Below are 13,368 nucleotides of genomic sequence, written 5' to 3'. Positions count from 1 at the left end.
TTTAGAACATAACACCAGAGTTAAATTACTCTGCATGAGTTGATGTGGCCTTAGCTGCAAAGATATGCATTTCTCTATGTGGAACTTTGGCAGTGCCACTGCAAATCTTAGCTTTCAAGTACCCAAAATTATACTTGGTGACACATTCACGGAATATTTTAGTTGCCTATAAAAAAATCAGCATGGCCGGGCGCGGTGGCTCAAGCCTGTAATCCCAGCACTTTGGGAGGCCGAGGCGGGTGGATCACGAGGTCAGGAGATCGAGACTATCCTGGCTAACATGGTGAAACCCCGTCTCTACTAAAAATACAAAAAACTAGCCGGGCGTGGTGGCGGGCGCCTGTAGTCTCAGCTACTTGGGAGGCTGAGGCGGGAGAATGGCGTGAACCCGGGAGGCGGAGCTTGCAGTGAGCCGAGATCAGGCCACTGCACTCCAGCCTGGGAGCACAGCGAGACTCCGTCTCAAAAAAAAAAAAAAAAAAAAAAAAAAAAAAAAAATCAGCATGAATCTTAGTTTAACGACTACAAGCATTTCAATATTCAAGATAATCTTTCTGGCACCCAAATGAGAATAAAGAGAAATACAATATTATATGTTTAGTTCAGAGAATGAAGCCTATCCTAAATTAATTCAGAATCATGCAGGAAACCTGAACATGCAGGAAAATGAAAATCCAGATCTCTGAAAGTAGTATAAAAATCATAAGCATTAGGAGGGTTAATAAACCCACTTCTTTTCAATAATGTCTCCATCCCATCATTTTCATAGAAAAATCTGAGTCATTGGGAATCATTTTCTTGTGCGGTGTTGTCCAATACAGCAGTTACAAGCTACACACAGCTACTGAGCACCTGAAGTGTGGCTAACACGAAATGAGATGTGCTGCCAGTGATGCACAGTAAAATGTGAAGACTTAATATGAAAAATTGTTCATATAGGCCGGGCGCAGTGGCTCAAGCCTGTAATCCCAGCCCTTTGGGAGGCCGAGACGGGCGGATCACGAGGTCAGCAGATCGACACCATCCTGGCTAACACGGTGAAACCCCGTCTCTACTAAAAAATACAAAAAACTAGCCGGGCAAGGTGGCGGGCACCTGTAGTCCCAGCTACTCGGGAGGCCGAGGCAGGAGAATGGCGTAAACCCGGGAGGCGGAGCTTGCAGTGAGCTGAGATCCGGCCACTGCACTCCAGCCTGGGCGACAGAGCGAGACTCCGTCTCGAAAAGAAAAAGAAAGAAAAAAGAAGAAAAAAAAAAGAAAAATTGTTCATATAGATTACATATAGAAACAATGTATATATGTAGGTTTTACATATACTGAATTATGTAGAACATCATTTCACCTGTTTTTAATTTGGTTACTAGAAAATTTCAGTTATATATATGGCTCACATATTTCTGTCAGATAGCACTATTCTGATGCATTTAATAGGTTAGGGATGTAGAACATTTTTGCTTTTGGGGGCAGCCAGTTCTGTGGATAAACACTACACACTATTATTTGCAAAAACTAGATGGAATAAGCATGAGAATTAGCCTAAGAATCTGGGCCTTTGGCAGAGGGCCAACTGGGGAAAATCCCTGTGAAATTGAGTGAGAAGCATCACTGGTTATAGGAGTAGCAACTAGGGTATTTCCATGGACAGATGGGGTGTGGGAAGACAGGCCATGAACACAGTATGAAGAAAAGACGCACGAGCAGGTGAAGAGGAGAACAAATAAAAAGAGTAAATGGTATAGCTTATGTCCTGGATTTTGGTAACTGGCTTGTAGACTTTCCTTAGGGAGAGGGAGATCTTCTGAAACAAAACATTTTGAGAGAGGTTGACGGTTACCAGGAACAAGCAAGACAGGGTTCTACTGGTCCTAATAGTCTAGTGTGGGCTCTTCATTTTCTGGGAAAGGTGATCTGAGGAGGGTAAAGCCTGGCCTGGTTCAGTTTCCTGTGTGCATGATGAGAAGGGAGCTGTAAGATGTAAACAGCAAGAGAATCTTCTGGAAGTCCAGTTCTGCAGGAAGACTAAACAGATTAGTAAGTAAGAGGCAAAATGATTGTAAAAGGTGGGGTGGGAAATCTAAATATTCTGGCTACAGATCCTTGGTTTTGCTTTCTTCTTATCATTCTTTCTAGGAATTTAGGACTTGAATTTGCTTAAGAGGTAGCCAGAAAACATCCTCTTATCTATGTTTTTGTCGAGTGACTACTGGTCTGAACAGCTTGGCTGTAGTCCTACCGTTATGTAAGAACTACGGAATTTAGGTCAAGATATGCTTTATAAGGAAGCTGAACTGCTACTGGAGGGAGCAGTGACTCTAAAAAGAAATTTTGGTCTCTGCATTCTCTAGCTGAATTTTGGGTTCTGTTTTTAACCAAACTAGTCTTTCTTTGGGGGCTTACCTTAATATCAAGGTATTATCTTTGGAAACAAAAAAAGAATCTACTAATAAGATGAGAGGGCCAAGCTGGGAAGAAAAAATTGGCCAATTTTCCTTGCCTACAACATGAGCTAGCCTGTATTATCCTCTTTATTTTCTGAGTTTCATCTGTCATTTTAAAACTTAGAAGGTAATTTAAAAAAAGTAATTAGAAGAATTAGTAAGGATAAGCGATTAAACACATACATAAACCTGAAAGAGAACCCAGTTTAAACCAAAAGTTCCAATGTGGGGCTAAACAGATCCTATGAATTGAGAGCAATGCCCAAATAACAGGCTACCAGTTGGCTCCACAAGGGCCATGTCTGCTCTGGGGCAGATGCAGCAGAGCTTGCCACCATGTACTGGCCTCATTATGCAAATAAAATAACTTTTCTTGTTCTAGACATCTTATTTTTATTAAATCAAGTTGAAGACTGCATTCACTTTTGTGACAATCAGAAAGAATGTTAACTAGGAATTTTTGAGGGAAAATTGCCAGTACTGGTCATATTTTAAATGCACTTAACCAATGAACCAGTGATTAGGCATCTGGAAATACTGTCCTAAAATACCGTATGTATGCACGTGTAAGGATGGTCATCAAGGCATTCTTTTTGATGTTTAGTTACATAAGATAACCTGAATGGGGAAAAAAACAAGTTACAATAAAAATATTTATAAGATAATCCAAGTATATAAAAATGACTTTGTGATCATGTATAAACACATTTAAAATGTTCTGAAAGATACAAACTATTAACAGTGATCATCCATAGAAATGAAACTGGGAGTAGGAGAACTTTTCTCTTTTTTTTTTTTTTTTTTTTTTAGACGGAGTCTCGCTCTGTTGCCCAGGCTAGAGTACAGTGGCCGCCTTCCAGGTTCAAGCGATTCTCCTCCCTCAGCCTCCCAAGTAGCTGGGATTACAGGGGCCCACCACCACAACCAGCTAATTTTTGTATTTTTAGTAAACATGGGGTTTCACCATGTTGGCCAGACTGGTCTTTAACTCGTGACCTCAGGCGATCCACCCGCATTGGTCTCCTAAAGTGCACAGGCATGAGCCACCGCACCTGGCCAGAACTTTTTATTTATGATTTGAAAATTTAAAGTACACACATAAATATTTTTTAATAACAAAAAAATAGGCTCCAGCAAACCCAGTTTTTCATACAAGGCAGCCTATGGCCCTGCTCTGAAGACACATCCTGAGTCCCCACTTCCCCTGCTTTCAAAAACCCTGCCTTCCTCTCCTTCTTCACTGTATATGCATAAAGCAGCCGTATCCGAGCAAAATCTAACACAACAGAGCACTTTTCAACACCAAGACACCAAACACAGACACAGCTGCAAGTGCAGCTGAAGTTCACACAAAGCTCTTCTCCCTTCTATTTGCATAAAGCAGGGAGGGGGGTGGGAAAGAGTAAAAGACAGTGAGGGTCACAAAAATTTATCTATAATGCCAAGGACTGAAATACCAGCTGAGACTTGAAGCCTCAGAGCTAAAGTAAATAATCACACCTTCCCTTTCAATGCTTTGTATCAGTGATGAGAAATTCACTGAAGAAAACCCAAATCCAAAACAGATATATCCATCCCTTTTTATACCTGAGGTAAAAGAAAACAATGTAACTGCGTTTTGCTGCTTTCATGTGTACTTCTGGAAGCAGAAATCAAAAAAGGGAGCCTGCATCATTATTGTGGGCTGGTCATTTTATCTTTGTTGCAGTGTGCTTGCTTCATGAGGCCACATGTCTTTCTGCTTCAGAACTGAACCTGCTACTGGGTACAGCTTTCTAATCTCAAATAAAACTACCTTTAATGTAATAGCAAATGTTGAACAATAGATTCAATTGTATGACAAGCAGCACAGAGATGAATTACTACAAATACACAGAAAACAAAGTTAAATATAATTACCCTGGGACAGTATGAAATTCTTTTTTGCTGTTCTTTCTTCCTTAGTTTGTCATAAAATATAGCAAACTTTTCCGATAGCCCATTATCTCTATCTTCAAAATCCATCCAGAACTTCACCATTTCTCTTAACTTTCATGGCTGACACCCTGGTCCGAGCCACCGTATCTCACACGCATTAACCTAACAGCCTCCACACCCAGTCTCCCTGATTCTGACCTTGCTGCCTTATAATTTATTCTCTCTACATAGTAGACAGAGTGATTCCTGATAAACTGTAAGGAAGATCACTTCAGTCCTCAACTCAAGGTCCCTCAATTATTCCACATTTTAGAGTAAAGCAAAAGGCCTCTGGACGGCTTTCAAGAATTTCTGTGACTTGGTCACCATGATCTCTTTGACTTTATCCTCCTAACTCCCTTGACTCATTTATGCTCCAGCCCACCCACCTACTCCCTTGTTTTGGAACATGTCAGTCATACTCCTGCCTCAGGGCCTCTGCACTGTTTCCAGCACCTGGAAGTGCTTGCCCATCAACTGTCAGTTTCTCAATAAGGCCTAATCTGATGACACCACTCAAAACAGAAATCCCTTCCCTGCCACTCCTAATCTCCCCCGACTCAGCCCATAACATACACACAAAGTTTGTATGTATACCTATATATATGCTGCATATACCTTATTACTTATATAACTTCCTTAATTCACTCCTGATTTCAAAATATTTGAGATCCACCAAGGCAGAGATCTTTGCTGGGTTTTATTTACCACTGTATCCTCACTAGCTACATGCCTGGATGACAGCAGATGCTCAGTGAGTATTTGGCAAATGAACAAATAAATCATTTTATCCACCACAAAAACTATCAAGGCAGGCTGATTCTCCAGTCTCCTAAGCAATCATTCTTTTCATATTTCAAGAGCTGGACCTTTCTTATAAATCATTATCAGTCCTCCTCTTCCAGGAACCTTACCTTGATAATCTGAGCTGACCATGAGACCTCCCCTTTCTCTGAATTTTCATAGCCCCATCGTCTCATTGTATTTGGTTTCGTGTCAATGTCTCATCCATCCTTTAACTTCCTTAAGTACAGAGTCTGGGTTTCTCACAGCTTTGAGTTCCCTAACAGTCCCTCTTTTCTGAAGGTAGACAGTTTCTTTTTTTTTTTTTAAGACAGAGTTTTGCTCTTATTGACCAGCCTGGAGTGCAATGGAGCGATCATAGCTCACTGCAACCTCTGCCTCCTGGGTTCAAGGGATTCTCTTGCTTCAGCTTCCCTAACAGCTGGAATTACAGGCGCCCACCACCACGCCTGCCTAATTTTTGTATTTTTAGTAGAGATGGGATTTCACCATATTGGCCAGGATGGTCTCGAGCTCCTGATATCACGTGATCCACCCGCCTCATCCTCCCAAAGTGCTGGGATTACAGGCGTGAACCACTGCACCCAGCCTCTGAAGGTATAAAATTTCTATAGCTAGCCAAATGAACTTCAGAGAGACAGACAACATTTAGTCCAAAAGGTATAAATGGAATCAGCTCATAGATCCATTCTCAATGGCCTGAGAGTGTCTTTTAAAAGAAAACATTTAAATGTAAACGGCTTATGTGGGGCCCAGGCTCTTCAATTCTCTCCAGGTAGTTCTAGTCTACAACACAACCCATGTCTGAAACCTGCTCTGTTGACTGCTGCTCAGTCTACAGACACAGTAAGCGGTAGACTCACTGGCAGCTCAACACCTTCCCCTGAACTGGAGTGCTTTTCTCATGCCAATTCCCTGACAGACTCTATAACTTCCATAACTGCCTTTCCTTTAATATTAACACTTTAAAATATGAGGAAGCTGGAATAGCTACTAATTATAGCTGAGTTCATGATACCTATAACAAATTGGGAATTTTTTTTTTTTTTGAGACAGAATTTTGCTATTATCACCCAGGCTGGAGTACAATGGCATGATCTCTGCTCTCTGCACGCTGCAACCTCTGCCTCCCGGGTTCAAGTGATTCTCCTGCCTCAGCCTCCCAAGTAGCTGGGATTATAGGTGCCCGCCATCACGCCCAGCTAATTTTTGCATTTTTAATAGAGACGGGGTTTCACCATGTTGACTAGGCTGGTCTCGAACCCCTGACCTCAGGTGATCCTCCCGCCTTGGTCTCCTGAAGTGCTGGGATTACAGGCATGAGCCACCATGCCTGGCCCTGAAATTTTTATATGATTACATCTAATTACAATTACTTAAGACTAAAAAGAACATCTGGCTTTAAGTCATCAGACAAAAAAAAAAGCTTTATATTTGACTGTGAGTCTTAATTTCTGAAACCCATTGCTATTTAAACAAAACCAAACGTTCCATTTAAGAAAACGTTATCCTAAAGCTACTGCTTACTGAGTTAAGATGAGCAAGAGTGCACTCTAAAATGAACTGAGGCAGTGTGGGAGGTGGAGAGTTAGGTGTCTCTACTCCTAGCTGATCTATTCACTGTCTGGAGTATCAACTTTATTGATTCATAATAGAAGGACGACAGAAGCTGCATATATATCTCAGAGTCCCTAGGTTAAAATGAAATAGCAAAAGCTCATTTCTTTATAAATTATGAAGTACTAGATAAATACAGAGAGCAGAACAAACAGGTTTGATATCTGGCTCTGTCATTTCTGACTCATGTAATCTGAGGTACACAACCTACCAGGTTTAAGCTCCAGTCTGGAATGTAAGAAGGGCTAACAAAGAAGTGGCTTATGTTGTCATCCAACATCACTGCTGGATTCTTGAATAAGGGGATTCAAAGCAAACATTATTTTCTTGCTTGTGGCTTCCTCACATAGTTTGCCGGGAAATAAACTGAGTAAATCCATTTAAAGTGCTTTGGCATAGTAACTGACCCAATAAATGCTCACAAGGCCAACAATAGCTTATGAATCTTTTTTTTTTTTTAGATGGAGTCTCGCTCTCTTACCCAGGCTGGAGTGCAGTGGCGTGATCTCGGCTCACTGCAACCTCCGCCTCCCAGGTTCACACCATTCTCCTGCCTCAGCCTCCCGAGTAGCTGGGACTACAGGTGCCTGCCACCACGCCCGGCTAATTTTTTTTATATGTTTAGTACAGATGGGGTTTCACCGTGTTAGCCAGGATGGTCTCGATCTCCTGACCCTGTGATCCACCCGCCTCGGCGTCCCAAAGTGCTGGGATTACAGGCATGAGCCACTGTGCCCGGCCGGCTTATGAATCTTAAGAATTTTCTATATATTTGTTGATTACTGGTTTGCATAATGGGAGGCGTATATTTACCAAACACTATGCATGTGCTAGACACTGTGCCAAGGCATATGTCATACTTCTCTCAATTTTCAAAAGAATTCTGTGTGGAAATCATCAGTAGAAAAACATTCATAGCTTTGCTTCCCACAGGGAAGGATAGGATGTTAGTGCTAGGGTGAGAAAGAGGTTATGTCTTAATTATACACAAAATGAACGGGTGGCATTTTGAAGTTCAAATGACCCATTTTTGTTGGTCTGAGAACGAGTCTCTAAGCTGGTTGCCAACGATCCTGCTTTCTAATATTTACACCGTCTCCACTGAAAACTTTCACCTACCCCAGATCCAGAGCTGGTCTGTGCAACCGACAGGATGTGGCAGAACGGATGTGACTTGCATGTTTACATTATAAAGAACATTACAGCTCCCATTTTGGGTGATTTTTCATACTCTTAACTTTTTTGAATCGCTTAGAAACCATAGCAATTTATAACTAATACAGTTGGATTACTGACATTCATTCAGTAGGGGTAAGGACTGTCTCAAAGAATTTTCCTGCCACAAACAGCTGACATTAAATGCTGATTAAGAAAATAATGGTTGGCCGGGTGCGGTGGCTCAAGCCTGTAATCGCAGCACTTTGGGAGGTCAAGATGGGCGGATCATGAGGTCAGGAGATCGAGACCATCCTGGCTAACACGGTGAAACCCTGTCTCTACTGAAAAATACAAAAAACTAGCCAGGCGAGGTGGCGGGCGCCTGTAGTCCCAGCTACTTGGGAGGCTGAGGCAGGAGAATGCTGTAAACCCAGGAGGCGGAGCTTGCAGTGAGCTGAGATCCGGCCACTGCACTCCAGCCTGGGCGACAGAGCGAGACTCCATCTCAAAAAAACAAAAAACAAAAAACAAAATAATGGTCGACCATGAAAGAATTCAAGCATAGCAGCCTTGTGTATTGGGATGGAGTCTGGAGAGTATTTTTGCAACATTTTCAGCTGTGTTGTTTTATTCAGAAAATATTTATGAAATATTGTGTGTGATCTGATTAGAAAGCAACATTTGTTAAAAGTCAAAAAGCTGGACACAGCAGCTCATGTCTGTAACTCAAACCCCTTGGGAGGAGGAGGCAGGAGGATTGCTTGAGGCCAGGAGTTTGAGACCAGCCTGGGCAACATGGCAAGATCCTGTCTCTATTAAAAAAAAAAAAAAAAAAATTAGCTGGTCACAGTGTCTCATGCCTGTAATCCCAGTTGCTTGGGAGACTGAGGAGGGAGGATCACTTGAGTCCCAGGAGTTTGTGGCTGCAGTGAGCTATGACTGCACCACTATACTCCAGCCTGGGCAACAGAGTGAGCCCTGTCCCCCCCAAAAAAAGTCAAAAGAGAAAAAATAGTGAAGTTACATAATTTAAGCAGTTATTTAAAAAATATACACCACACAAGGAAACTTCTGCAGGCCTGAGAGAAGTGGAGCAGTTACACATTGCCCCTTGGTGTCTGGGGGCCAGTGGACAGAAGTGGAAAGGGGATACGAACTCTGCTATTCTTAGGGGACAGACAACGGGTGCATCAGAAGGTTTAAAAAACTGGGGGACCAGCAGGTTCATTCTTTGAAGACAAAGCAACTTAGTGCTGAGGAAAGAGCTCCCTGCCAAACTAGATATATTATTTAAGTGCTCAGGGTCGCCTCAATATTCAAGATTAATGGATCACTTACACTTTGCAAATGACAGCAAGACGTCTTGTTGCCAGTGGGATCTACCCAACCATCATTTGAATTCTGCATATACCAATAATCCACTCCACTATATTACAGCCCCCCTATTACTCCAGGTCCTCTAAGAAAATCCGTAAAATGTCAAAAGGGAAGCTTATAAGAGAAAGATAAACACAAAGACTCATCCCCCAAAGCTCCACCTGTAGGACATTTTCTCTGATAACTTCTCCCTCTCCCCATCTCCTGGGGATGCCTCCTTTCTGTTCCCATAGCACCATCTGTACAACTGCTGTACTATACAAGCATACTGTATTGTCATTATTTGTTGACTGTTTCTCCCATTAAACTAAGTCTTTAAGGGTGGATTACCCTTTCCACTTTCCCAACTATGCCAACAATGCTGGCACACACTCATTTAAGTAAGGGCCTCTGATGTGCTACTTCTGTGTTAAAAAAGACATCTGATTAAGTCCCTACCCTCAAAAAGTATACACTCTGGTACAGAAATGCGAACACATGAACTGGTGATTACAGTACAATTAAGTGCTTTCTGAGACTGCCATAGCAGTAAATGTGAAGGCCATGCCACCCATAGCTGAGGAATGCAGGAGGTAGGCAAAAAGTGGGGCAAAGGGCCTTCTTGGCCAGAGAAGCAGAAAGCAAACAGGTGGCAAGGAGAGTAAGGCTGTGAAGGAAGCCTACATTTGGTCCAGCATACACAGAGGGTGACAGAGATGAAACAGAGGTCTCATGAGCTCCCAGGGCAGGAGAGGGTCAATGGTGTGAGAGATGCTTACATACACAAAAGCTCAATGACAGATGTAGAGCATGGAGTGAGAGGCACAGTAAGTCTCTGATTAGGCTCCTTCCTAATCAGGGAACTGAGGGTGGGGTGGTATAGAGCTGGGGTAGGAGAGCTACTGAAGCAGCTTCTTCCTACTCATGGGGCCAGATGGTCTTAGGACAAAATGGATAGGGCTATGGTGACAGGTACTGGGCTACTCATCATGAGGAGTTCAACAGAGGACTTGCTTAGATTGGCCACTAAGAAACACTTTAAATAATGCAAGAAGATACTTAGGCAAATGTAAACAGTGATCCTAAAATGATCAGTATTCTGGAATAATTTCTTTTCAAAGTTCTACCATTTGGAGTCAGAATCTCATATGTAGATAAAAAAGTCAAAATAGTCAGAGGGAAAAAGCCCTAACTAAATGCTCAAATTTAGCCCATGCTTAGGGAGTCACTAATTCTTTCTCCAGTCAACTCAAAAAAATGTATTTTTGGCCAGGTGCAGTGGCTCACGCCTGTAATCCTAGCACTTTGGGTGGCTGAGGCACGCAGATTGCCTGAGCTCAGGAGTTCGAGACCAGCCTGGGCAACACAGTGAAACCCTGTCTCTACTAAAAAAACAAAAAATTAGCTGGGCGTGGTGGTGCATGGCTATAATCCCAGCTACTCGGGAGACTAAGGCAGGAGAATCACTTGAACCTGGAAGGTGGAGGTTGTGGTGAGCTGAGATCATGCCACTGCACTCCAGCCTGAGTGACACAGTAAGATTCCGTTTCAAAAAAAAAATTGTTTTTTTTCCCACAAAGAGCTTACTTAATCTCTTTTTCTCTAGAACTTCTCCCAAGATAACCAAATGCTTCTCTGCTTCTAAATTTCTTACTTTCTATGACTTCCACTCTGACTTTTGGCCCTTTTCATAATTCTCTTGGCCCTGTTTGGGCCATGACCTTATGTCAAAAATTTCTGTTCCAGGGAATGCTAGGTACAAGACTCCAGATGGGCCTAATTTCAGTTACCATTCAGTACAGGAGAGGGAAGAGAAGTGTGAGAAAGCCCAAGGATGGATCTGAGGGAAGATAAGAGAAAATATGGTTCCTAACTCAAGATGAGATTAAGTTCTACTTTCTAGTATTTATTTTGAAGAAGTCAGGGAATCAAGAAAATCTCTGAACACTTACATACTGCTGATGAGACCGTACATTAGTTCAGTGTGGAAAGCAGTTTGGAGGTTTCTCAAAGAAATAAAAATATTATTCAACTATACTACTATTTAATCCAGTAATCCCATTACTGGGTATATACCCAAAAGAAAATAAATTGTTCGGCCGGGCATGGTGGCTCATGCCTGTAATCCCAGCCCTTTGGGAGGCTGAGGTGGGCAGATCATGGGGTCAAGAGATAGAGACCATCCTGGCCAACATGTGAAACTCCATCTCTACTAAAAATGCAAAAATTAGCTGGGCATGGTGGCACGTGCCTGTAGTCCCAGCTACTATGGAGGCTGAGACAGGGGAATTGCTTGAACCTGGGAGGCAGAGACTGCAGTGAGCTGAGATTGTGCCACTGCACTCCAGCCTGGTAACAGGGTGAGACTCTGTCTCAGAAAGAAAAAAGGAAAATACATCAATTTACCAAAAATGCACCTGCATGTGCATGCTTACTGCAGCTCCATTCGCAATAGCAAAGATGTGAAATCAAACTAGGTGCCCATCAACAGTGGATTGGACAAAGAAAATGTGGTACATATATATTATGAAATACTACACAGCCATTAAAAAAAAAGAATGAAATTATGTCCCTTGCACCACCATAGATTCAGCTGGAGGCCATTATTCTAAGTGAATTAACCCAGAAACAAAAAATGACACATATTCTCAGTTTTGTTTTTTTTTTTTTAATTTTTTGAGACAGAGTCTCACTCTGTGGCCCGGGCTGGAGTGCAGTGGCCGGATCTCAGCTCACTGCAAGCTCCGCCTCCTGGGTTTATGCCATTCTCCTGCCTCAGTCTCCCGAGTAGCTGGGACTACAGGCACCCGCCACCTCGCCTGGCTAGTTTTTTGTATTTTTCAGTATAGACGGGGTTTCACCGTGTTAGCCAGGATGGTCTCGATCTCCTGACCTCGTGATCCGCCCGTCTCGGCCTCCCAAAGTGCTGGGATTACAGGCTTGAGCCACTGCGCCCGGCCATATTCTCAGTTTTAAGTAGGTGCTAAACACTGGGTATATACAGACATAAAGATGGAAACAATAGACAATGGTGACTCCAAAAGGGGAAGAGGAGAAAAGGGTGAAAGACTGAAAAGCTACATATTGGGTACTATGTTAACTATTTGGGTGACAGCTTCAATAGAAGCCTAAACCTAAGCATCATACAATATAGCCATGTAACAAACCCACACAAGTACCTCTGAATCTGAAATAAAAATTAAAACTTAAAAAGAAAAAAGAAAAAAAGAAAAAATCCCTGAATCAGAAAATGGAATTATACAGTTTCTACTTTATTGGTAACAAATAGGTAATGAAATAAAACTCTAAGTTTTGTAGAAGGAAGAATTTAATATCATCATGTATCTTCACAGCCAACATGTACAAGAAGCTGAGATTTAGAGAATTAGCTTTAGAAAGTTAACAGAGTACCTTCTACTTAACATCACTGGCTAATAATCCTTTTGAAATGGCAAATCAAACATAGGAAAAAGGACAGAAGTTAGCCATGGAGACCAAGAGAACAGGCTACCATTTATTTTACCTAACTTGTGTTTTGTGAAAAGTGACCAAGGTTTAATCATGAAAAAGCCACTATAAAATTCCAAATACTTACAGCTTCTTTCTCTCTGTCCATGATAGTTTCCAGCTCTTCAAAATGTCGAAGTTTGATCTCTAGTTTCTTCATTTGTGTCTCAACCAACAGAGCTACCAGGGACTTGATCTTTCTTTCTTCCACTGCAGCCAGGTGCTAAGGGTAAAGATCATTCAAGCTATTTAGGTAAACCTTTGCTTAAAGAACATTAAGAAAATGCTGACAATATGCAAAGTGGAGATTATATAATTTACAATGGTACCCTATATGTCTCCTTTGTACGTTTCTACTAAACATTTATTTCAATCTAAAATAACGTCTCTGAATTTCTGGTCCTTATACAGATAAACCAACCCTTAAAAGATTAAAGGAAATGCCTCATGTGGTAAACTACTACCTTCAAAAGGCCTATCAAGAAGGAGAGGGCAAACTAGGACCCTGATGGGCCAAAGATGAGGACAGGAG

At 42.0% G+C, this 13,368-nt stretch overlaps 1 protein-coding gene across 5 annotated transcripts in view; it reads right to left on the bottom strand.

Annotated features, from left to right (window-relative positions):
- SMARCC1 (SWI/SNF related, matrix associated, actin dependent regulator of chromatin subfamily c member 1) overlaps positions 1-13,368 on the bottom strand; it is a 198,865-nt gene that overhangs the window by 26,315 nt on the left and 159,182 nt on the right. For all 5 annotated transcript variants that reach the window (XM_021934459.2, XM_031663388.1, XM_031663391.1 and 2 more), the window contains one exon: positions 12,925-13,059. In XM_021934459.2, the coding sequence (XP_021790151.1) occupies positions 12,925-13,059 (135 nt within the window). The remainder of the gene's footprint in view (positions 1-12,924; positions 13,060-13,368) is intronic.

The sequence above is a fragment of the Papio anubis genome, chromosome 2 (assembly GCF_008728515.1).
Source record: "Papio anubis isolate 15944 chromosome 2, Panubis1.0, whole genome shotgun sequence".
Classification (NCBI taxonomy): Eukaryota; Metazoa; Chordata; class Mammalia; order Primates; family Cercopithecidae; genus Papio; species Papio anubis.
This window is presented reverse-complemented; position numbering and strand designations above follow the sequence as displayed.